This window comes from Protomyctophum parallelum (genome assembly GCF_964188405.1).
Source record: "Protomyctophum parallelum genome assembly, chromosome: 3".
Lineage (NCBI taxonomy): Eukaryota > Metazoa > Chordata > Actinopteri > Myctophiformes > Myctophidae > Protomyctophum > Protomyctophum parallelum.
The window spans coordinates 15,569,579-15,596,441 of NC_139698.1; the positions used below are offsets into that span (position 1 = coordinate 15,569,579).

The window sequence follows — 26,863 nt, forward strand, 5'->3', positions numbered from 1 at the left end:
ATTTATTTGTTTGTTTGGATCCCCATCCTGCTACAGTATTATTCCTGGGGTCCTGTATTTTGGTCCCGTGTGCCGGTATATGTAGATATATTTAGAATCCAAGCCATAGGTGAGTATGTTTCCTCTCATATTACATATTTAATTTACATTTCTGTATAGTTCCTTACAGAGAATACTGTAGACTGAAGTCGGTCTATACTGGGCCATGGCCATGCCTTTACCTAATAAAAAAAAAAAATGGCCTGCATTGGCTGTCTGGGTTACTTTCAGGTAGCAACTTTACTTATATCAAGTATATCTGTTTGAATCAATATATTGGGTGACCAGGAACAGTACCTCCAGGGGTCTATATTTAACCTCTTCCTTTTGTCCCTCTACAGTCTAGTCTACACCAAATCTCTTCGAAAATCCCTTATCTACAAGTTCACAACAATGCCTTGTGAGCTTGTAGATCGGCTATATGTTCACTTATTATGACCAAAGTAGGGACATGTGTTCATGTACACTTAAATATAATCATAAATCCCAAGTGTTTAATCACAACAGTCTAATTTCAACAAATGATTTCACCATCCTAGATTGCCTCAGAGAGAGAGAGAGAGAGTAGGAGAAAGGAAGTAAGACGAGGGGAGAAAACAGGAGAGAAGGCAGATGCCAGAGGAACAGAGGACATGCTGGTATTTCTCTGGTGGGCATTGCAGCTAAGCCTCTCACTGTGTACAGACCCGCTAACAAGGTAAGAACTGCTGCTCCTCAACTTCTGCTGTCTTTTAATGTCTACTGCTAGTAAAAGTTGCTTTGTGTACATTTTAAATGCAAAGTGTGAATCGTTAATGACATTTGGTTGTTAGGTTTAGGTTTGATTACGTGTGTTATGTGCAAGGGAAGGCAAAAAGGACACTAGAATACGATAAATAAAAATAAAGAGTAAAATGTTTGTGCAAAATAATGTAGTTACATTATACATAGTCTCTATGTATAATGTATTTATATATCAGATCAACAATCAAATCAAATGTGACTACGGAATTTCAACGATATTTGAACTTGTGTGGATGAATTTTTGCTATTACAATGTTCATACAGTAACTGACATTGGTAATGGAAGTTATTGAACTGAAAATGGAAAATACTGTTAAGATAGAGGGAATTATGTCACAGGCTGGTGGTGGTTATCCAAAAGTTAACAAATGAAAAATATTGTTTTTTACCGTTTGTCCTGCAGTTTATGAATGAGTTATTTGTGGATATATTTTTCTGTGCATATAGCACTTCCACAGCGAAGGAACCATGTGTCCAACAGAGCTGCGACTATATGGTTAAAGATTAATCTCTTGATTACGTTTTCGATTCATGTAATAATTGAGAAGTGTTTTTATTTATTTTCCAACTAATCAAATGGATTGAATGGATTAGTCTGATTAACTGTTGCATCCCTAGGGCTGTATTTTGCATGTCTTAAGTACCAGGTCTTATTCCCTAACTTGAGTAAACTAAAGACCTGGAGGTGTGATCAATGCCATTTGGCTATTCTGAGTGGCCAAAGAGCATTGATCACGCCTCCAGGTCTTTAGTTTACTCAAGTTAGGGAATAAGACCTGGTACTTAAGACACGCAAAATACAGCCCCTAGTGTCCAAAGTCTCACTACCTTTTATGGGAAAGTTGCACTCTTGTGGTCTTATTGTTGTGCTACAGCACCACTAGTGACTAACCATGACTCATGTGATAGGGTGATGTACATACAGTCATACAGCATCTATGCAGTAGGGGAAGCCTGCTATGTCCTTAAGATCTACAGTATATAGCTGAGAATGTTCTGCTGAGTGCTTTATGTTCAGTGCCATTCCATGTATAATCTCGTGCAATTACCAAAATAACTACCGGTAATGCGACTTGAAACAATACATAATGTTATATTTTTCTGTAGCATACAGAAAGCATTAGGTACTACACATGAAAATGGCAGAATATTTTATATGTAAATCCTGCCTTGATATGAAGGCTTGAGACTGGGGTTGAATTGTTTTGTTCATTTACTGCCAAAGGCCTCTAATGCATCTGAAACTATACAATTTAAATCCACACAATCCTGTCTTAAGTTTCAACAATCCTGATTTGTGCATTGTGTTGTGTCTATCTTGAGCACACAGTCTGAAACACATTTCTACAATTCCTGATTGATATGTTGAATTTTAAATCTTGGATCAGGATGGCTGCCAAAACAAACGGTATTGAAAAAGACAGCAAGAAATTGTCAAAAAAATCAGACCTTCATTATTACCGTAACAAGAAGTCAACAAGACTCAACTCCTTCTAATGAAGTTTATTAACCCATTTTGGGCGGGAACCCCTTTTGTTGTTAGCATTATGTTATGCTTTAGCTATTGAAAAATAGCAGATCTACAAGCTCATAGCGGGCCACTCTACGAGCTTGTAGGTCTGCTATTTTTGAAAAATCGAAGAACGACTGACATAGAAACATAGCTTTTTCAGAAAACTGTCAGGATGTAGAAGACATTTTTAGAATCTGATCTCAGGTCAAAGTGAGCCAAGTATAGGACAGATTCGGATGCACCACAGGGAATAAAATGTGATATAGGGACAGCAATTTTGCCAGTGGATATATCGTGTGAAATGGGGACAATAATCCAGAGCTCTGTTCTAATTCTTAGGTTTTTGGACAGATGGACAAAAATAAATGTCTCCATCGCAAGTTCATATTTTGATCATTGAAATCACAAAACCCTTTAGCAGACCTTTTCCTTATTCCCGTGGCGAAACTGGGTGAGCGGTTGGGGGTTAAGTGTCTTGCTCAGAGACTCAGTCTTCAACGCATAGACATGGGCGGGCTGGGAGGTGAACCGGTGACCACCTACCCACTAAGTTACAAATTCAATGTTCTTACATTAGCTCACATTTGTATTTATTCATAAAGACAGAATAATTTGTTTAATGTGTTAAATCACTTTACAACTCATTCATACATGGACATCATAAAATGATTTAATGATAGAAAACACATACATACATACATACATACACACACCCACCCTAGTCTTGTGAGCCAGACAGTTGCCTCCCACAATTTTCAGATGCCTCCGTCATACAGTCTGGAGCACGGAAGCACTGAAAATTATCCAGGGAGGGATAAAGCGTATGAGATGCCGGAGTCCTCCCCCCTTCTGTTTCGTCTTTACAGACATGCACATTTTTAATTTAAAGATATTTTTTATTTTCTCCGCTTTTGGGAGGTGTAGTATATAGCATTCAGAGATTGTGGAATAGTTGTCTGGCTATGCGAGACTATTTATACCCTAACTTAGAGAAACCAGGTAGGGTGAATATGTCTACTGTAGATGTTCCTTTTAACCACATGTTATCTATTCTGGGCATGTCATAATTAGCGAACATTCAGATCTACAGATGTAGATCGTCTGTTTCTGGATTTGGTGTAGAGGGAAAAAAGACGGGAGCCAGGTTCAGACACCTAGGGCCACGCAATCAGAAGCTGAGTGACAAAAGCTCAGTTTCACTGAGTGAGATTCTGAACCCTTTATCATAAATGCTCACTCTTGGTGAAACACATTCATACGCGTCTGCTAAACGCCTAAAGTTTACGAGACAACTTGTACGAGACTACGACTATTACGAGACTGTAATAAACTAGGAGCACACCTGCTAGTTAATAGATCAATGCACAAGCCAATGTCTGTTTGTCCCCAAAAGCTGTCCATGCATTTCAAAACATCATCCATCCATCATGGCTGTCCAGTAAAGTTGATTGAGGCACAATGGACCCATTGTCAGTGATTTGTCTTGTCACCTCTCACTGCCCTGCTCATCTTCATCCAGCACAATCTTTGACCCTCCCCACCTCGCCCCTCTGTCTGTGAAAGACAAACCGTAAAACACTGTCTATATATCTGTGTGTTTGGCATACATGATAACATCATTGTTTGTCTACAGCAGTGGTACACAATTTGAGGTCTGGGGACCGACAGGGGTCCCCAGCTAAATTATGACATTTAGGAACCAAATTGACCTGCACAAGTCTGCAACTCAGATGAAATGGGCCCTTAGGTTCTTTTGGTTCCAAATGTGTACACGCAGTTAAAGATAAAAACCATATAAAATGGGGGTTTGTGGCTTAATGCATATCAAAAGGGAGACCTAGAAATAATAAATGGTTTTTAATTTTTTTATTACATTAGATAATTGACACTGGGTGAAAACATGGGTTGTAAAATCGTGGGATAAAACACTTAATTAATTAAATTAAATTAATAATTAAATTAAATTAAAGCTCCCACTGTGAGCTGGATTAAAGCTCCCACTGTGAGCTTTAACATAGAAGGCAGCAAAACAAAATGATAATCTGTGTGCCCTCTGTCACCAAAAAACAATAGGACATGAATATGACCTGTATACAGAGAGCCAGCGAACACGGTGTGGAATTAGCTAATGCCTGCTACGACAAGAGAAAAGGTCGACCGAGAGAAAGGAACGAGGGGGAGATAGAAAGAGAAGGGAGCAAAACGAGCAATGGAGCAGAGAAAAAGGGGATTGTTGTGGTTAAAAGACAATTATCTGTGCACATCGACTTCCCAGTGTTGTGCGGTGTCAGGCTCTAGCTGTGCTGCTCCGCTGTCCCAGAAGGCCATGGGAGACAATAGCTACAGTGTCCAGAGGGGCGTGGGGGAGGTTGGGGGGGTGATGGCCTTGGTGGAGGAGTCTTGGGGGTTCAGAACAGTGGCAGGGCTAATCGCTTTACACAGTGAAATCCCAAGTGTTCATTTAACTTTTAAATTATTTTACTGTGCACTGTGCAACAACAACAATGTGCTCAATCGTACATGTTTCATGTACGCTTAATGAGATATACTGTATTTGTGATTATTGATGATGATGAATGAGGCTAATATGGCCTGACGTCAGCATTTGGCAGTCACTGTCATTGACCATGGACCTAAGTGGGTTCTAGCAAGTCGCTGTGTGTGACGTGGTTAGCAGACCATTGATCAAAATGATCTCCATTATTACAACCTCTCAGTGTACCTATACCTGAACATACGTTAGAACTGTAGACAGTCTCTCAAGGTTAATGGCGTCAATGTGGATCTTCAAATAGCCATATTTGATACATGGTCAAATCCATAGTCCATTTCTACGCTGTTGGAGTTATTAACACTCCGGGTTTTATTGTGTGGTTCAGTATTGCTTGTGTAAAGAGGAACATCCATGATATAGGACCTTCTCCTTATACAGATGTTGGTGTTTGTTGGTGGTTGTTTTCATACACACCTGTCATACACTGGTCAATGTTAGAACATGGGGGTTAATTAGTAGTGAATAGTTGTTAGTTTTTCTTGTAGTGTAATGAAGGTAAATCCTTCATATGGAATTCTTTGTCACCTCATCTGCCATTGGGGTTCAGAGAGGGTCCCCTCCACCAACACCAACACCCCCATCCCCATGTGCTTCCATCATTCCCTCCTTGGTTGTCTTGTTTGTGTCCCTACCCATCCTTGTCCCCTGATTGATCCTGCTTGTTGCCCTTTAGCATAGTGACCTAAAAATAAGGATGGACACTCCATCAATCCAAAATAAATGAATATGTTCAGTCCCGTCCAGTGTAAACTAACCGCATGTGTTTGTTTGGAAAGGCCTTGGGGCTCAAAGCCTCACCCATATTTGTTGGGGCGATAGAGTACAGTGTGGGCCATTGTGACCCGGTGTAGAGTGGGGTGCGTATTTATGAATGGCTTAGCCTTGGGGCGAAGGCTCAGAACAATGCTGCTACACTCGGGGACTGATTTCCATATGGGAGGAGTGATGGTGATGTTGGTGGTGAAGGTGGGGGGGGGCAGTTTATTCCCCACCGTTGGGGCTTGGTACAGAGAGTGGCGAGAGGTCTTGTTGGCAGCGAGCTGGTGTGACACTTTGTGAGTTTGTACATGTGAGCCTTGGGGACAAAGCTGCTAGCACCGTTTAAACAGAAGCCTCCTCAGTTGGAATCTACCACATTCACCTGTGAAGGTAAGTGGAACATTCATGATGTGTCTATATATTTTATCCCTTGATTGCTCAATGTTTCTGCTCTGCGCAATGCTGTTTCTAGTATGGTGGCATCTGGCTGTGCCCAGTGGTTCAATAGTTTTAAAGACATGATTTGTGACCCGTGGCTTGATGGAGATGTCTGATTTCCTGTTGCTCTTAAGTTGTCATTTATATTAATACATTAAACTGAACGCGTGATAGGAATGAGTGATATGCTCACAGTTCACACTTGAGATTGTGAATGATGACACAGTGTGTGTGTATGTGTGTGTTTGTGTGTGTGGGGGGTATATTTGTATGTGTGAGATGTTTTTAGGACGTGTACAGATTTACTAAAGTACACATGACTGACCACACAGGCACATTCACACAAACAGGCAGGTATGCACGTGCACAAAGTCACAAGTGTGTGTGTGTGTGTGTGTGTGTGTGTGTGTGTGTGTGTGTGTGTGTGTGTGTGTGTGTGTGTGTGTGTGTGTGTGTGTGTGTGTGTGTGTGTGTGTGTGCGTGTGCGTGTGCGTGTGTTGGAGCTCCTAAAAGCCCTGCAAATTATTACACCACAGATTTTCCTGCTTGAGCCACATTTGGATGAGCAGCTCCTGTAATTACCAGAGTGTATCACCACATGCAAACAGACATCTGATGCCAGGTAGAACAGCTTCAGATTCTACCCAAAATCAATCAAGCTATACTGAGTCAGTTAGCCAGCCTGTGTGTGCCTTTTTCTTCTTCCTTCAAAACAAAGTTACAACAAGGTGCAGTACAATGAACATGTGTATTGTGTACCACCACCAGGAACCCATGGACATGGATTTTGTGATTACATGAGTTCCTTGTTGTCTGTATTATACATAATGTGGTCCACATCTGGCTGATTAGCATACAAATCTAGCAAAGTTTAGTAAACGAACACTGTATTGTGTACTTCTATTACCTCCCCATTGGTTAATTCACAGGATAATACTGAACAAGGCCATTATGCTTATACTTTCTTTAAAGGAACCCTCTTACTGGCTGAGTGGCTGTTATTCTGTTTTATTTGGTTCCAAAAGGGACATGCCTACGTGAAGAAATGTTATTCTGTTTTATTTGGTTCCAAAAGGGACATGCCTACGTGTAGAAATGAAAGGCTATTGGCCGGGGATGGACATACTGTGCATGGGTATGGGATCAGGATTTTGGCCTGTGAGTGCTCTGTTTGTCGCCCCCTACTGTTGAGAGCGGAAAGGGAGCATAGTCCAATGAGAGTTGAGGCCTGTGGTTCACCATCTGTGCATTGGGCTGAGGACCACTGAGGCTGATTCAGAGGCACTGGGGTTGCCAGGCGTAGAAAACAAGCACCATGCAGAATGTTGCTGCCGGACGGAAAAGGCAAAGCCGTTCAGGAAATGAAAAAGGCTTAACCACTTTTAACCTGGTGTCCCTATTTTGGGCATGTCATAGACAACCTTCTACTTAAAATCTCTGACTAAGATGTTTCTGATTCTGACACAGGCACCGGGTCAGAATCCTTTAAAGAGTTCCCTCCATCTCAATCATAAACATCAAATCCAGCAATACCAATCTGCCCTGCTTGTGATTATTTAAAAGCCAAACCTATCCTCCATCCTTTTGATGCCAGAGTTCTCAGCAGTACCTTGAACAGAATGTGTGCCTCGATATTGGCAATAGGCTACTTCGAGGGCCCCCTCCCAGCTCCATGAGCCGTGCGTAGGAGGGTGAGCAGTCATGTTTTTAAGACCATCTGGTCCTTTGAGTATTTTAGTGGGGGTTTTAGCTGATGGACCAACACGCGTCATGGGCAAACAGCAAAGCGCAAGCTGTGAGCGGGCCTGTTCCGGGAAAAAACAATCCTCCAGTTTCTCCCTTGCACAATGGGCAGTGTTGTGCATACAGGGTACCCATTATTCCCCTAAGACACATCTCTTGAACACGCACTTTATATTATATTAATAATACAAATGTTCATCTTGGCACAGTTGAGTGTTTGTACGAATTTGGGTCATAATGTATTGTTTCAACTTTTTACAATGACTCATAAAAGGTGTCATGTAATTTTTTTGTTTCAGCGATTGCTGACATGATACATTTATTTTCAACAGAAGTTGGACATTTAGTTTTGACCAGGTCACAAACTCCAATACCGATAAAACTATTGGGAATAAGGCATTGAATTGTCACATTATGCTCTGCTACTGTGTGTATAGCCTATGTTTATAACATGTAAAGCACACGTGTGGCACACGCACATGCACTTACTTACAGCGTAAGTACGTGTACGGTATATTATAGCATACACAATGACCACAGCCTGGCGAGCCTCTGCTTTGTCCCATGTGCGTAACGGCGGAGTAGAGTGGGGTTAGTAGGGGGTGGAGAGGAAGGTCACATAGCTGCTGTTTTGCTGTAAGCATCACAGTGAGGAGTGTGTTGGCATATCCTTGTGTTGCGTGTGTGTAGGGGGGTTATGGCATGCTGCACGTATTCATTTTTACATGGCTTGACGCCGTCAATGCAGCATTCTTCCTCGCTACCCCCCCCCCCCCCCCCCACACACCCTTCTATTATCCACTCTCCTGGCTGGAGACGTTCTCAAGAGTTACTTGTGTTTGTGGAGGGATTCCCTTGAGAATATCGGTGGCTCAGTCGATGCCACCACTTGGCCCGGAGCCTAAAGATGGTGACTCACCCTACATGTAATGAAAAACAATTGCAGCACCATTTTAAGAGACAAGTTTCCTTTTGTTACACTGATATGTAAAGTAGGAGGTCGTCTGAGCGTCCTGATGGGTCCAACTTGTGTTCTTCGCCCACATGCATGCCTCAGCTGGCCAAATATTTGATGTCTCTAAAGATTTGATGGCTATAAAGATGAATGATTGACATTCCCACAGTTTTTTCCCCATTATACACAAACGGATACACACACACACACACACACACACACACACACACACACACACACACACACACACACACACTCACACACTCTCACACACACACACACACACACACACACACACACACACACACACACACACACACACACACACACACACACACACACACACACACACAGACACACCAGTTTGTCCTCACATGGTGTCATTTAAGTGTATGTGTGCTCCTAACCCCAAAACCTGCTTGATATCACATTGAGTACTGTCATTTTGTATGTATATCTATAAAAGGATAGCAATCTGTTTTGTAGCCTAGTCTAACTAAGTAAGTAATAAGCCTAATAAGTAGTCTAGTCTAATCTGAATTCAAAATGTATTTGACATGATTTTTTTTTTGACATGATCCTTCGTATCATCATTAGTGGATTCCATGAGTCAGCATTGGTTCATGATGCATAGAGGGAACAGTGAACTAATGGCAGCATACATTTTGGTTGACCTGAGCAGGAGTCATGAATCAGGCCATTGGTCTGATGAACTGAGACGCATGGAACAGGTCACTAATGGTGGAACAGAGGAGAGGAATGCATAGAGTGGGCCTAGAAGCAAGCCCAGAAATGTCTGAATGCATATTCAAAACTGCCCACCACACGCATTCACATACTGTAGACTGTATACCAGAGCTCACACAGACTTTTCTTTTTTTTTGCCTTGTCCCCTGTCTGTCCACACATGGCACCCGGCGTCTAGGTTCCGTCACCCTGCAGAAGAAGGGAACCACCTCCGGGGAAAAAACACTGGCATTCAAACCAACAGAAGGAATCAAAAGCCCAAATCAAGCGGGAGCTGGAGCCTGGTGCTGAGGCTGGTATGAGGCAAGTGGTGTGGTTTGTGCGTGTATGCCTGTGCGCACACACTCGTATATGTTTGCTTTGTCAATGGTGCTGTTGTTTTCATGTTTGGTGGGGTTTTAGTGACCCCGCCTGGCTATTCTCTGCTGCCATTGCTGATGCACGGCCTCTCTGCCTAGTGCCTGGAGACACTGCCCAGCTCTTGGCCTTTTATTGGAGTGCAGACACAACACTGGAGAAAAGTTAGGATTGTCACAGGCCTACAGTGCGGCATTATGGTTAGGGTGACCAGGTCAAGACATCTCATCATTAATCCAAGTTGTGATGTGTGTTTATTTGAATGAAGAAGAAAAATGTGGTGGGTCATGAAGAGAGAGGGAGGCAGATGGCGGAGACAGATAGCGAGTAAAGTGTAAATAGTTTTGAAAGCATGGCATTTGGGAATGTGTGACATTTTGCCAATGCATATTGGGTCCTTTAGACTTGCATAAAATTGCTAAACCAATTAATCCCCATTCTCTATATCAACAGGGCTTATGCCATATATTGGTGTTAAATATCTGAAGATGTTTTGATGTGTTAATCACATAGCTCTGAAACACAATCCAGCCTTAGGCCTGCCATCTGCACCGACGGCTGCTCCACCCGGCTGCTAAACCTCCATTTCTATTGTTACTGCTACTAGTACTTAGTCCACGTCCACGTGAGGAATCTGTTTGGAATACTAGGCCAAATTATGCCATGGGCCTTGGAAGCATTCTAATTTGTTCAGTGACAGTATTAGCTACTGTATTAGCACTAATACTATTATACCAGTACTTATATTTATACTTCTACCACTATAATTAAGGCTATTTCTTCATTTCTAGCCTTAGTACTGTTACCCACTATTGCTCCTACTAGCAGTAATAAAGTAGTAACCTTTACTTCAATTACTACTCTTAAGATGAAGAGTTTATTTGTATAGCTTATTTCAAGACTTACGGAGGCCTAATAATTGATGATACATCAATATAAATGTTAAGTGAACTATAACAAGAGAACAGTACGGTAAAACAAACTACTTGGAAACACTATATGACATTTGTTCACACAAAAACCTATACTTACTATAGTCTTTCTAGCCTTCTATAATAACTACATTACAGTGGTTATGACATAAAAGAGGACACATTAACTGGCAGATGCATCAATAACAACCATGGGAATGGTGACGAGGTTGATGACATTGTATGGCACACTGAGGTTTCATATACTGTAGTGTGTCATGGTGCACTGCTAGAGCAGCGCTAACAGTGACTGTCGTTGATTGCTCATTGGATTACGTATGACTGTGATAATGACTGACTCCACTGAGGAGGCACAAACAGGTGCTTGACTGTGTGTGTGTGTGTGTGTGTGTGTGTGTGTGTGTGTTTACATTTGAGCTTGAGTGTAAACTCATTTGCATATCCCTTGTGTGAGTCTAGGGCCTACGCTCGCACAACTGATGTCATCACTCATCATCTGATGATGCTGATGTCACTTGTTTCTTTTTCTTTTTTTGCAGCAGAGTGGCGTGTGAAGGCTGTCAAGCTGTCTGGGTGTGATTGAGCGCCCTCTGGTGAAGCTTCTGGCAAGCTGTCCTACAGGACCCTCTCTCTGTCCATTACTCCCGATCAACATTTCAAGCCAAGGTGAACCCCACTCAGACGTCATTCAACATTTTTTTTGTAAAGATGCACTAAATATAACATGTTTGTGAGGTTTGAATGTGGGTTTCTCTTATAGAAATGGAACCCCATAATCAGGCTGTTAAGCTCTCTACATTAAGAGACAGAAGGACTCCAAATCTTTATTCTATTATAGTTTATGTAGTTAATTATATATCATGCAGTTTACAAGAATTTAGAAAATGACTATTAATTGTGTGTGTACTGTATTACAACTCTACATTGACTGAATGTCTCTTCTCTGTTCCAGAAGTCTATGATACGCTAACCAGATACCATGTGGTGTTTAGAGCTGCTTTTGCCACTATTGCTAATAATCAAAGGTAACATGTTAATCTTCCTCTTCTCCATTTGATGGTAAACAGTAGAACCTATTAAAGGTACTCTAAGTGGACCCTTATGGGTCTGTAACTCTGAGAGTGTACAAATGGAACCAAACAGACCCCGTTTGGTTCTATTTGTACACTCTTAGAGTTAAATTAACATTGATTTTACTATTATAAATTGGGGGTCCCAGAGATAGAAATGCCATTAAATGGGGGTCTGTAGACTAATATGCATGTCAAACTGGGGGTCCTTGAAATTAAACGGGTTGAGAATTACTGCTAGTGCCATAAAAATCTTCTCTTATATTCTCCCTGGCATATATTTTCAAATGGGGGTCCTTGACATGAAAAGGTTTGGGAACCACTGCTCTAAGTGATAGTTTTAGTTTTTTGTTAAATTACTATAGATTGTTTGTAAAGTAACAGGGGTTTCCCCAGCTCTCCAGCAGAGATAACACATATACAGGATACAGGATAAACAAGTGAAATTGGAAGTGATGAAACAACTAGCTGGAACACTATACAATTAAAGCTAATAAATGGGTTCTCTCTCCTGATTGGAAGAAATTGTCAACCCACCTCAAAATTTATTTTCTGTTTAATAAAAAGATAGAGAGGACTGGAGAGACCCCTCTTACTTAAACGCTAGGTGAGAATTTAAACAGCGACAAACTTACAAGGTCACACAACTCAAATCTAACCGGCTGTAAATGGCTGACCAAAGCGCTGTACAAGTTAAAAATCAGAAAACAAAACAGCAGAAAAACATTGCAAAGGGGGGTAAAAAAACAAACATTGCACAAGCAAAAGACAGAAGGTTACAGCAACACTACACAGCAAGGGGCCAGGGTCAGCTAATATGATTAAAGGCCAGGGAGAAAACGTGAGCCTTGAGTGAAGATTTCAAAGCCTCTGTGGCTTAGTTTGCTCTACTTCTGCATATTCTTGTGGCAAAATGCAGTGGGCTTGTCTTCTTTCCAGTACAGGCTGGCTTGCCCTCCATTTTGATCCAATAATGTTGGCTGAATCATGATCTAGACATAATGCTTCCTCCTTGCAAAGTTTTGTTAATTCTATCTTCCCATGAGAGTCCAGTCTCTGCTCGTTATACAATGTCTTTGGGCTTTATTCATTTTCTACAACAGGACAATATCTCCATACAGGAGTTGGCTATAAGCAAAAGCTGACACAAAAGTTGCTCCATTTTGTATAACAATGTATCTGTTGATTCTGTTCATACATGTATATATATTTTACATATGCATTACAATTGTTTACTTTAGCAAGGCTTCGACTCATTTGATTTATAGTACTTATTATGTGACTGTGACAAAGGCAAAACAGAAGTGGGGGGATGCTTTATTTATGACAAATTCTTCAGTGCTCCCGATATACACTGTTAGGCAGAAGCATTTGAAAATTGTGTGAGCAAACAGAGAGAGAGAGATTAGTGTCTTGAGAGACGAGTGAAATAGTGAACAGTGAATGTTTCTAATAATTCCATATAATAATGTCATATTTATTAAGCCATAAGCATATCTCCTTATGGATAGTGCATCTAATGGGCTTGCATGCTTCTCAGTGCATCTCACTATACACTTGTCTCTGCTCTTCTTTTAGATGTCACTTCCCAGTGGAACGTATGGGTACCTCGAGACATCGCCACCATGACTAACTCCTGCGTTGTCATCCCATGTACCTTCATGTATCCCGCTGGCATCAGGCCGTACCGTGGCATTCACGGTATTTGGTACTTCGGTCAACCCTACCCTCAGCTCTTCCCACCTGTCGTGTTCAAATCACGCACAGATGTCGTCCATGAGAGCTATAAGGGCCGCACCAAGTTGTTGGGTGACTTACACCAGAGGAACTGCACTCTACTCATCAACAACATTGGCACAGAGCACTCAGGGAGATACTACTTTCGCGCTGACCTGGGGGGCGCCAACATTTACACATACCCAGATTTTGCTGAGCTTAAAGTTCTAGGTGAGTTGACTGATTGGTGTGTCAAATGCCCTTAGTAGGGTCACAGTACACACACAGCATTGCATATAGGCCAGGCCTACAGTAACATCTTCAGTGTTCATTTAATAAATTATTGGAAAAATGTGAAATTTGTAACACCGAAAGTGTACAAATGGAACCAAATTGACCCGTGACTGATACTGAGGATTTTACTGTGTACAGCAGATTACTCACCGAAGTAGCACAATGTTATTGTCCTTTGTATCTTTCCCCCAGACCAACCCAACATTGACGTCCCAGAGGAAATCGTCAGTGATGAGAATCTGGAGCTGACGTGCTATGCTCCAGACAACTGTCCAGAAATGGCTCCAGAGATCCAATGGATGTACACAGACTATCTGCCCGACCCGGAGTTCACCACAGACTACGTGGAGGAAAGCAACACAGCGGTGCTCTCCAGCACTCTCACCTTCACCCCCAGGCCCATGCACAATGGACAACTGCTGGGCTGCAGGGTCTACTACCCCAACACCACGCTGGTCTATGAGAGGCTCATCTCCCTAGATGTCAAGTGTAAGTAACAGATGTTTCATATCTCTGCTGTCACCACACACTGCAATACTGCCTCATCAAAGTTGTTGTTGTGAATTTATATATTAGTACTGTAGACAGTTTGAGGGTCCAATGGAGTTAAGAGGTTTTGTCCGAAGCGCTTTTTACTACTTTTCATTGGTTAATATTTGTTTAACCAACACACAGACGGTAGTGTTCAATAGCACTGATTTATGGAAACCCTGCCTGCACCAAAATGTCTAAATCTATTTCTCTCAATTGTGACCATGATTTTTGACCTTTTTGAACCAAAATGTAATAATCTTTTCTGGGCAACCTACAGATGATTATTTGAATAAATGAAAGTTGTACCCGTCCTAAAAACATGTCGCACACTCGTAATGCACATCACAAATGCATGTACACTGCAGAATCCTGTGTTCATTCACTCTGAGGGTATACAACGGTATACATATGGACTCTTACAGGTCCACCCATGCACTCTCCAAGTTAGATTAACACTGAATCTTACATTGTATCGTCCTGCTTTTCTGACCTCCCAGATCCTCCTCGCTCGGTGTGGGTGAATGTCTCCTCCGAGGTGATGGAAGGCAGCTCTGTGATGCTGCACTGCGAGGTGGACAGTAACCCTCCTCCCAGGATCTCCTGGATGTTCGGGGATCAGGAGCTGCTGTGGGACACGGCGTCCAATGCCTCGCTTTCCCTGGACGACGTGACGCCATCTCAGGAGGGACTCTACACCTGTGTCGGGGACAACGGCTACGGTGTCATGAACACCTCCATGTACCTGGCTGTCAAGTGTAAGTGGCAGACACATCTCCCGGCCGATACACTGCAAAAATGGCACAGCAAGGCAGGACTGGGTTATACTAGATCACATGCCATGTCATGCGGTATAAATAGCTGATCTACAAGTTTGAAGCTCCCAATGTGTCTTGCTGTGACACCCGTGACCCGTGCACGAATATGTATGAATCAGGTTTAAAGGGTGCAAGGATTGAGAGTTTGAGACAATAGATGCAAACAAATACAAATATTGTAGAAATGCTAGCTGAATAAAAGAAGATAGTTTTTTTTATCTTGTCGTACATCAAACCATCTGTGTGTGACTCATCATGAGTAGTGGCTGTTTGATTATCCTGATAGGCTACTTGCTCTCAACAGATGAACAATTTCCATTATGTTAAAGGGCCACTTTCCTGGGGTATTTACAGTATGTGTGTAATATGCATTTTTAGATATTTTAGTCATGACCAAACGTTGTCATAAAAATGAGGTCTCACTTCCTTCCTGGACTACAAGTCACACCTCCAAGCAGCCCCCCCCCCCTCTTCACAAGGAGCGCAGCAATTCATTATGGTCATTGTAGGAATTCAACAATCCAGGCAAACCCTAGTCAAATACACAGACCAGTAAGACGAGAAGCGACCTTGCCCGCGTGCACGCATCCGCCTGCACGCATCCGCCTGCGTGACTGCTGGCCGATCTCAATATGGAGATCTAAGGGTGGCAGCGGGGGCGGTGTCTTGAGTGTACACGTCACCGGATTTCTCCTCCCAGTCCCATCCACCCCGTCTTCCGGGTTGGAACAGTGTGCATTGTGGGATGCATTTAGGCCATACGTGAACGCGCTGGGCCCAAAACATGAACGAGTACCGCGTGTGCGAGCGAGTCATGAACGAGCACCACCGCTGTTGTGTGTTGGCTCGGCGCGTCCATGTTTATGGCCCAGTGCGGCTCGAGCTGCGGTACCTATACTTTTGGCCACCATGTCCATTCGGCTTCAGTGTTTCCTCTCTGTGATGTCTCTATTATATTATAACTCTATTAGTGTACACTACAGGGTTTGACGAGGTCTGGCCATATATGGAGCGTGTCATGAGTGTACAGGGTTTGATGAGGTCAGATCAACATATGGAATGTCAGAACAGGTCAGCTCCATATATGGAGATCTAAGGGTGGCACCGGGGCAGTGTCTTGAGTGTACAGGGTTTGATGAGGGCCCAGGTAGGTCCGGGCCTTCATTTTCGGGTATGTTGAGAACTCTAGTTTTCGCAGGCTGCGGGCGGCCCATTTAGAGTTTGAATGGACAGGTATCAGTCAAAACGGAGACATCGAAGAGACAGGTGGGCAAGGAACACATGGAATGTCAGAACAGGTCAGCTCAATATATGGACAGGGTTTGAGGTTTGAGGTTGATGACCGGCTCCATACAGTATAATGCAGGTCTAGGTGATGGAGCGTGTCACGAGGGGTGATGGACTGACAGCTATATGTTGACAGGTTTTGCAGGTTTTCATAGTAATCTGCGACCTATGGTCGCAATTACAAAAGTACTATTAACATTGAGTGGCTGCAGTTTCTTCCAGCGATGAAATGAAATTAGATGCAGATTTTATTTTCCAAAAATGAGAAAGACAATATAATAGAAAGACATGTGATGAGAACTGGGAAAAGGATTGGTACTCACTCTAGTAACACTTGAAAAAGAAAAAAAGCAGTTCCACATTTAGGTTAATCAGAACCTACTCAGGACAGAACAATTAAAGCTCTCCGGGACGGGTGCCTCCCTATGTGTTTTACTTGCAGATCCTCCCCGTGAGCCCCTGGTGAACAATTCTCTGACCATCGTGGAGGGCTCTACACTGGCCCTCCACTGCAGCACACAAGGCAGCCCAGCACCCACGCTGACCTGGCTGAAGGACGGGGAGCTGGTGGGCACCATCACTGCAGATGAACTGTCAGTGCTGGACATAGTGGAGATCACGCCGCAGGGGGACGGACAGTACCGCTGCCTGGCTGAGAACGAGCATGGCCGAGCCAGCAGCTCCCTCAACATCACTGTCGAGTGTGAGTGGGTCCCCTGTAAATAGTACTGAACCATTTTGCTGTGTTTTTCCACAAATATTTATAGATTCCAATTCACACTTACACACATAGACCTCTACAGGTACTGTCATCAAAGACAATTGGTAAAGTAAAATCATCATCGTTAACTAACTCTGAGAGTGTAAAGCTTTTTAAACTATAATAAACACTTTATTGTGCACTTTGCATTGTGCTCACCCGTGGTCATGCCAAGTGATTCCAAAATAACTCCATGAACCCCCAGTATTCCCAATATAAATCTCTGGAATCCCAATCTACACTGTAAATTCCTCAGTGTTAGGTCTCATTTGTACACTCTCAGAGTTACAGACCTATAAGAGTCCATTTGCTTCAGTCATTTAACTAACACTAACAGGGCCCTCTGGAACCCCCTCAAGGGCCCCCGTTGGTCCACAGACCCCAGTTTGATAATCTGTGACCTAATTATATTCACTATACCCCATCATTCCCCAGATGCCCCGATCCTGCTGGAAGAATCAAAGTGCACTGTGGTGAGGGAGGGTGTCCAGTGCGTGTGCATGGCCACAGGCAACCCTGAGCCCACTATCGAGTTCTACCTCCCTGACCTGAACATCACCATCAACGAAACAGACGGCCGGTACAACTTCTACACGCACACCGACGGACACACTTCCACAGGCATGATCAAGCTGAGGGAGAAAGGCGAGCGAGCGGGCAATGGCAGCCCAGTCAACGTCCACTGTAGCATCACTAACACATACGGAACGGAGAGCGTACTTCTGGAACTACAGCAAGAGAGTAAGTGGAGCCTGACAGGTTGGCGAAAACAAATAAGAGCCAGTTTCTTATATTGTAGTTCTTTGTGGCTGCCAAGATTTATAAATACATATATTATTTTAAGTAGTAGTATTACTATTACTAGTAGTAGTCATCATTACTAGATATTGTTTGACCTTTTTGTTAAATCACCCAAATGTCATTCGTAAGTGACTATGATACGCACATAATCTAATCAATATGCCCTCCCTTTCACTTTGGATCACTGTTATTTCAGAAAAGTACATGATGGCAGTTATTGTTGGCACCATTGGAGGAGTGGCGGTCATAGCCTTCATCATTGCAGCAGTGAGATATGTGGGGCACAACAACAAAAAGTGAGCATCCTGCAGGGCTTAGGCCTTGGGTACACATTTTCCTGTTAAAGTCTTCTTTTGATGGAATACAAGGAAACACTTAAGCCTAGTCATCCATTCTAAAGCACACTTGTGTACACATGAGTGAGTGTTGGATCGAAGGCCGTGGGAGACAGAGTCATGTATTGCAACTTCTTTATTTGCCATCACCAGTTTCTTTTGAACTCCTTGGAGATCCATATTGGCTGCCTCGAGTGGGTTAGCAAGCTGGACTAACCAAAGTTTGCAGGCACAATTCCCTGCTTTGACACTGCTTTATACCCCTGACCTGCTATGCTAAATGAAACCCAGGTAGCCTTCTTAACCAAAGTGGCATATTTGGCCAGAATAAACGCGCTTCAGAAGGGATTAGGCATTGCAAATCCCTTCTGAAGTAGAGCGTGATCTCAGCAACTAAACCCATGAAAATAACCACGTTGACCACATTATTTGGCTGCGAGCATAACCTCGTAGAGCTTGTTGTTTTAAAATGGATGCCCAGGCTTGGAGTGTCGCCCTGCGTTAGCGGCAGAGAGAGACCGAGTCTGATTATGTGACTCCGTCCCCCAGAGAGAATGGCAACCCTGGGCAGGACCTGGTCTGTAAACTGGAGAACCCAGCTTTGTACTACAGCGCAGTCAAGAAGGACAAACAAAGTCTGAGGAAGAAAGTGGTGAGACATGTTGATGTCACTGATGATGATTATTATGGAGGATGGGTTGGAGGACCATTCTCTGACTGTTACCATTAGACTACTACAATCACTCTGTGGCCCTATTAATTATGTCCTGTTCTGGGGCTTGGTCCGGCTTTGGGGCTAGTTTTGTGTTGTGAAACTAAGTCATAAAGTGTGAAACTCCATTTAACCTCTGAAAGCGGAGAAATCTAAGCACTTTTAATTCCTAGACCCAATCTTTCCCACTACCATTGAAAGTATAGCTACAACCATGACCTTTCCAACACTGTTTTCTCTTGCTTTTATCGCTTCTCTGCGTTTTTCTGTCTCTGTTTCTCTTCCCTAACTCTTGCACAGCTTAAGACAGAGCTGTTGGGCTCAAAGTTTAACTCCATTCTAGAGGAGACCACGGTAAGGTTCCTAAACACATTCCCCTCCAAAAATGTCACATCTCTCAGTGAGAGACAGCATCCGGCTACATATCGGCTTTGTTCTGTACTGCCTTCGACATCCAAAATTGCTCTTGCATGGCTGCGTCACTGCTAACTGGAACTGCTAAATTAACAGAATCAAACCTCCTTAACACTTACCCTACGTTGACCAATAATCACTAATTGTGTCCTTTCTCCCTATCGTTAAGCTTTTTCGTGTCACTCATGTCTCTCTGACATTATACTGCAGGTGCATTGTGACTCGATCATTCATTGTCTTTCTTTCCACAGGGAGAAGAGGGGGATTACCAACCTGTTGGCTCTCTTGCACACCTGGAGAGGCAAGAGCTGAATTATGCTGCCCTGGAGTTTATCGGGGCCAGGTCCAGGGAGGGGCCCTTGGGGAGGGGGGATGATGGCAGCGACTATAGTGAAATCAAAACCAAATGAATCGCGATCCTTCCCTGATCCCTCGGCTATGCGAGACGCAGTGGCAGCCATACTCCCCTTGCCTACCCATGTACCTTTCTACTCCAGGGCCCCCTGGAGTACACACCTTCTCCATGGAATGCAAGTAACACCACCATATGGGACAACTCAAACTTGCTGGGTTGGAGAATGACTCATTGGACAACATAAAAAAGCCCTCTGAATTCTCAGAAATCTCATCAACCAACTCTTGCAATACATGGCCTCAAGTCCCTAATGGATGTTGTGTCAGTTTGATTCATTCATCCATCATCTTCATCCTTATTATCAATGTTGCCCATCAGTATTGGACATCTGGGCCTCTCCTGGTTCTTGCCTAAGCCTAATTTATACTTGCTGAAAATAACAGATTTTCAGAGCACATGTGTAGTAGCATTGTTGCCTTGAAAACTGTCACGAGAAAAAGTTAAAATTAGGCTTTAGTCATGACTATTTGATTTATATCTGTCTCCTACCATAGTCACTGTGTCTGCTGCCTGTCGAAGCATCAGGGGAAGGGGAGACTGCTCTTTATGTTTTCTTAGCTATATTCTTGATTCTGGGCTGAGAGGAAAGGAGTTTGCTTCTCCTCTCAGTCCAGTTATTTTTATTTACATGCCAAGATGTCCCGAGAAGATAATTGTTGAAGATGAGAGTCTGGATCTGCATCCTATTCATACATATTATCTGTGCACTGTAAATCAGTAGCCTTTGATGGTTAATGAAAATGTTGGGAATCTGTCACTGTCATCTCTGTAGGATAAGAAATTAGCAGGTTTTGTACCTTCAGGTGAGCTGAAGACAGACCTTGAAAGTCTGTTCTAGAGCTGAACAGTTTTGAAGAGTGTCAGTTGTTTCCAACAATCAGTGTAAAGCACAGAAATGCAACAAAGAATGTCTTATGCCGATTTCATTCCATCTTTTTTAAGATATCTCCCAAAGCATAGATTTTATGGGATAGGTACTGGAAACACTGAATTACAACACAGCATACTCCAGTGCAGTGCAGTAGTTGTGCAGCCGGCCTAAATGTATCTCGTTGAGACAATGCGTGTGTGTGTGTATTCAAACAGTGCTGAGAGATCAGAGGACACTGATCAATGGGATGTTAAGGGTGTTTAGAGTCCACTTTACCTGAGACTGCTTCTCAAAGTGTGTTTGTACATGGTTGTGGTTGATGTTGAAAATTGATGCTTTAGGCTTAATTTATACTTTGTTGTATGATCTTTTCAACAATGTCGCTCGACAAAAGTTACATACTGTGTTCAGTTGAATATCTGTAAATTTTGTCACGCGAAAAGGTAGTGCAAATAAAGTATAATATCTGATTTATACTTAGTTGTGTGCCGGTGCTGTGCACTGAAAATAGTATGTATAAGCGTGATGTGTTGTGAGCTTATAGATCAGCTATTTTCAGTGTGAGAAACTCACACGCTAAGTATAACTCAATCTTGAATTAGCCTTTATTCTCACAGGTTTGCATCAAATGACACAAAGTGAACCAGTTGGCTGTGCTATTCAAAGACACTTGATCAACTCATGTAATGTAATATCAAAGTCACTAATGGTCTAACTAGATAATTATTGTGTTGATAATATATTAATAAGCTGTATAAGAATGGGTAAAGTGATGACAGTATGTAAATACCCTGCATGACTTTTGCTAGCAGGCATATATGTAAGTAATCTATGGACACTATGGACATTGTAATAATAGTCTGTGCCTGCGTGGCAAGTCATTTATTTTGGTGACACTTCATACAGCCATTTAGTGACTCAACGCTTAAATTATTTCATAACTAGTCATACTACCTGATGTTTGGAAATAGCCACACACTCTAAAATGTGTGTATCAGTCAAGCCAGGAACCTCGGTATCAGTCAGTCAGCTATTATTGCCATACTGTATATGACATATATATGAAATGATCAAAACAAACAAACAGCCAATAACCAATCTCTATCTCTGAATGCCTCCAAGGGGCTTTATATTTTTTGTAAACACACTGGAGAAGTATCAAGTATGTATTATCTAATATCTTGTCACATAGTGTTGTAAAGCAAACTTTGTACATTCTATACTTTGTGGTGATCATAATTATTATGAAGAGGATTTTTTTCTATATCACTGACACAATAATTCTCATCAGGATTTTGCAATCTATCTGCAGATTAGCACTGCTAGTACTTAATGACAATACGATTTCAGTGATATGTTGTTTGCTCGCTTTTTTATTTAAAAACATGTGTTTCCTTTCCTCAAGCAAATCCACCTGTCTTCACTTCCATGCAAAGATAAATAAAGTGAAAATCATTAAATGAAAAGTTTTGAAATTAGTATTATGTTTCATATTCTACAAGGGTGGCAATTGCACCCCTAGTCTCTAGGTACAAGCAGCTTACTGTACTTATTTTGAGGTATTCTTTTTACTTTACTAGAGTATTACCAATTTTCAATACTTAAATACTATATTGTACTTTTTACTACACTACAATTAGTTAAATGTGTTTGATTAGTTTAAAAATCCTTAAAATATCCGATCTACAAGCTTGCAACATTGTGAGCTGCTATTTCCAAAGTGCATAAGCCAATTGGGCCTGAAGTGGTTAATGTATGTTTTGTAATAATCAAAATCTACAAAGTAACTACTGTAGTAACTCAAGGTTTCAAATAATTGTAGTGAGGTAAAAGTACAACATTTTCCCCCGAGATGTAGTCTGGTAGAAGTATAAAGTATTGAAAATTGGAAATACTCACTAATGTAACATTTTTGTCTGCTCACTTTGTGTGTCAGAGAAGGGATGTGGACAGTTCAGAAACCCACCTACCAGTGACCGGTAGGTAATTACAAATAAGATTTAATATTATTTGTATTTTTAAATCGAACAATATGCTAACTTCAGTTTCTATTAGCTTGGATTCCATATCGACATGGTCAGGGGGGAAAACTGATTCTGTGATTTATTAGAAAATAGTATATCGTATGTGTGCATTCCATTAAAGTGTGTGCAGTAGCATATGTTTATGTCAGCATGTTACATTGTCTCTGTATCAACAGTATCCATGTGTGTGCACTCCATCATTCAGGATTATGGATGAGCTTACAGGATTAGAATGTTCCACTAACTGCACAGAGCCCTTAAATAGACCGTCAGATGTAGGCTATAGTAGCAGAATCTTGACGAGGAATCTGCAGTTGAGGACTGAGAACAGACCTTTTAAGCGATCGAATTCTGCCCGTAGTGCAGATCCATTCAATCCAGCTTTAAGGTAAGGTTCCAAATGAATATTCAGATCTTTTAAATTTATTTATTTTAATCAATCAAGTCAAACAATCATCAGGGACATTCATAAATTGGTAAAATATGTAACAGTTTTTCTGTAACACAGAGAGAATATTATTATTATATTATTTTGTGTTTTGGGATCGTAAGTGTAGGCCTGTATGTCATGAATATCATTTCCCCACCGATAGTAATTTTGTTTACATCCAGGTATCAAAAAGCCCTGCTATGCCCTCATATCATTTGATAGTATCCTTAAAAAAGATCCTAAGAAAAATCCATGCGATTATGGAAATGGCACCCTTGATAGAATTACAATATACAGGTATGCACTACAGCTGACACAATACCCACTAATCCTGCCTGCAAATTATCTTTCCCCCCTCCCCAGAAATGGCTGATAGCCTAAACTTAAGCCTAAGCCTTATGGAGACCCTCAAAGAGTCCATGGAAAACAACAAATTATCAGATGTCAAGGAGGCTGTGGAGGATCTTCTCATCAGCAGGATCAACTTGGCTGTAGTGGGGGACCGTGGAGATGAAAAGGTGTCCTTTATCAATGCACTCCATGGTCTCGGGCCTGGTGATGAGGGGTCTGCCCTATCTCCACCCAATACTGTCCCAGATGCATTGGCAGTGTACCCAAACCCAAAACATCCTGACTTTCGCCTGTGGGATTTGCCGCCAGTCCCAACCACTTCACCCGTTGCACCTCCTAAGGCATACATGGACCAGGTAAAGTTCCTGCGCTATAATGCTGTCTTCATGACATTCACAGAGTCTCCACACCCTAACAGCGTGGCTGTGTTTTTGGAGGCCCGCTCATTACAGCGAGAAACTGTGTACTTTACTCTACTAGCTTCAGAAAACGACACAGAAAATAGCCTGCAGGACAAGAGGAACACCAGTCTGGAGATTCTAAAGGCTGAGGGGGTGGCCCTGCCGAAAGTCTACCTAGTGAGACCATCAGCCTTGGAGAAGTTGGACTTCCCTGCCCTGCTGGAGGACATATGCAGGGACCTTCCAGAGATAAGAGCCAATGCACTCCTGCTGGCACTGCCAACCCTCACCTCCACATTGGTCTCCCAGAAAAGGGATTCTTTTAAAGCACTGGTTTGGGCAGCTGCCTCGCTTTCAGGTGGGGTGTCTGCTATCCCTGTTCCCTTGGTGTCATCTATGGTTGATTCCAGTGTAGGAGTGAAGATCCTGAACAAAGCACGGATATCATTATGTCTAGATGATGACTCAGTCGAAAGGCTAGCCCGGCAAAGGGGTGTGGACCCAGCAATGCTCAAAGCCTTACGGACCAGTGACCTGTCAGCAGAGGTTACAAAGGGGGGAGTGAAAAAGCGATTGAAAGCTGCAGAGAAGGACTTGGCTTCAGTTTCATCTAAGCTGGTGGAGATGGCTATGCCTAGACAAGCCCGCAGTGCTGGTCGGTCCTTCACTGCCATGCTGCAGGCCCTCAATGGGGCCATCGATGAGATGGCGTCTGATGCTGAGAAGATAGTGGCTGTTGCTATTGGGGAGGAGAAGTGAGGCCTGGCACATACATTTTATGTGATTTTTCATACATTTTGTTTCTTCTTGCTTTTTCCCCCATTATCTGCATTAGCACATAAGACACTTAAATCAAACACTTTCAAGTTTCATTATTGTCTCTGGAAAAAAACTAAACAATCCAAGGGGCATGACATTAAGTAATTATAAAGTAAGAGCTGATAGCAACATTCTAAAAATCTGCAACGCAAAGTCAAGTTTCAATATACTGTTTGTGAACAATTGTACTGTAACTTACATTAGAAAAAATGCTCACACATGCTGGTCGGTGGGTTGTATTTTTCACTGAAGAGAGGAAGTGTAACTCAGCCAACACTGATGCAGGATATTTAATCATGCACAGAGTGTATATGAAAAAGATATTGTACCACATCCAAGATACTCTTTCCTTGCTTGCATATGTGATGGAAACATTTGTCTCAGTTTCTGAAAAAAAAGAATAAATATAAGAATGAACAGTACCTTACTTCACAAGTACAAATTTCACTGCTTCAAAAAATATATATTAACATTTTTCGATTTACAAGGTTTTTTGAATGGGTTAAAAATGTAACTCTGAACGCAAACTTTCAGTTCAAATATGAAAGTCCCAAGTAGCCTCTATCAACTCTCCCTAGTAGATCAACTCTGGTCTCAATAGGCTAAATATAATTGTGACTTGAGTCTAGATTTAAATCCAAGTGACAAATTCTTTAATTCATAATTCACTTGAATCCCTGCTCTGCTACAGTACTACTTCAACCTGTCCTGTGCACAACGGCAGGCAATCCCTGCCAGACCATCTTTGAGTCATGAAGAAGTTCCTGTTGTAGGCAGCGTTGAAAGGAATTGAAAGGTTACGCTTTATATATGGATATGGGCAACTGCATGGCAGCCCGGTTGCCACACGTGGCCCCTACGTCACTTAATTTGGCCCGCAGATTATCGGAATATTGATAAATTATTGATTTCAACTTTCAATTCCAAACATCCAAACATGACCAGCTTTAATTACTTATTACTAATATAAATCTATATTTAATGAATGACTAGTATTACATTTTATTGTCTTTTTTATGTCCAATGTATTTGCAATAAGTTCATAAGTTAACATAAGTAAACTAAATGCATTTGAAATTAAATAAAACATTTACTTTTCAGGATTCCAATTTAAAAAGGACAAAGAATTATTCAGGATTCCAGTTAAAACATAGCAAAAATAGCAGATCTACAAGCTCATGCGTTTTGAGCTAGTAGATTGCTATTTTTGTATGACATACAGTAGAATTATGTAGTAGGCCATTAATTACGAAAAAGGGTAAAATACAGAGATGAGAGGTTTCTGCCTGACAATGTGGCCCTCTGGACTGGAGTGAGTGTTGAAATATGGCGGCACCTCTCCAACATCAAGGAGACATCAAAGCAGGGGGGGGTCCCCCCCTGCTTTATAAGACCATAATAGAAACAAGTCCCCAGGACTGCTTTTTGTGTTATCCGTACTGACTGCACTTGAATGAAGTATTCAACAATATGGCTCAAACTACACCATGGCCAGATTTCAACTGGGAAGATGACATGGACAGGACACAAGCACAACCTCAGTCCTGTCCTGTCACACACCACCAGTAGATGGCAGTGTGATCATGTTTTTCTGATTCTGAAAGCTTTGTTTGAGCTTTGTTTGAGCATCAACAAACTAGTCTGGTGTTGTGTTCTTGCTTTACTACTCAGTCTCTAATCTACATTGTTGATGTCCAAACAAAGTTCCTACTGTGGTGTTGTGTTACTGAGCTTGCCACAACTCCAAAACCAATCTGGACCCACTGAAGTGAACCAAAATAAATGTAGGCAAATGTAAGCATTCTCTCTCTCTCTCTCTCTCTCTCTCTCTCTCTCTCTCTCTCTCTCTCTCTCTCTCTCTCTCTCACACACACACACACACACACACACACACACACACACACACACACACACACACACACACGCACACACACATTGACTGCAAAAGACGTCTGAGCCACCCTTATTATGTTTTTTCTGTATTAACTGTAGGA

At 42.1% G+C, this 26,863-nt stretch overlaps 2 protein-coding genes across 6 annotated transcripts; both read left to right on the forward strand.

Moving 5' to 3' along the window:
• The first annotated feature begins 715 nt into the window (after positions 1-715).
• Positions 716-22,296, forward strand: mag (myelin associated glycoprotein). 5 transcript variants are annotated; one of them, XM_083762293.1, is made up of 13 exons: positions 716-736; positions 9,710-9,834; positions 11,360-11,486; positions 11,773-11,845; positions 13,469-13,837; positions 14,093-14,389; positions 14,932-15,189; positions 16,979-17,239; positions 17,732-18,037; positions 18,294-18,393; positions 18,982-19,084; positions 19,445-19,498; positions 19,810-22,296. In XM_083762293.1, exons 4-13 carry the CDS (start codon positions 11,800-11,802, stop codon positions 19,966-19,968), a joined length of 1,953 nt encoding a protein of 650 aa, XP_083618419.1. In that variant the 5' UTR covers positions 716-736; positions 9,710-9,834; positions 11,360-11,486; positions 11,773-11,799; the 3' UTR covers positions 19,969-22,296. The 5 variants fall into 5 exon arrangements, with proteins under 5 accessions (XP_083618419.1, XP_083618418.1, XP_083618421.1 ...); XM_083762292.1 differs by lacking the exon at positions 716-736 and adding an exon at positions 5,900-6,038; XM_083762295.1 differs by lacking the exons at positions 716-736; positions 19,445-19,498 and adding an exon at positions 5,900-6,038.
• A 1,367-nt stretch (positions 22,297-23,663) lies between these two features.
• irgq2 (immunity-related GTPase family, q2) lies at positions 23,664-24,809 on the forward strand (the record flags this gene model as incomplete). The annotated part of the gene is made up of 1 exon (XM_083762312.1): positions 23,664-24,809. The coding sequence occupies one exon, from the start codon at positions 23,664-23,666 to the stop codon at positions 24,807-24,809; it is 1,146 nt and encodes a 381-aa protein (XP_083618438.1).
• Positions 24,810-26,863: the final 2,054 nt, after the last annotated feature.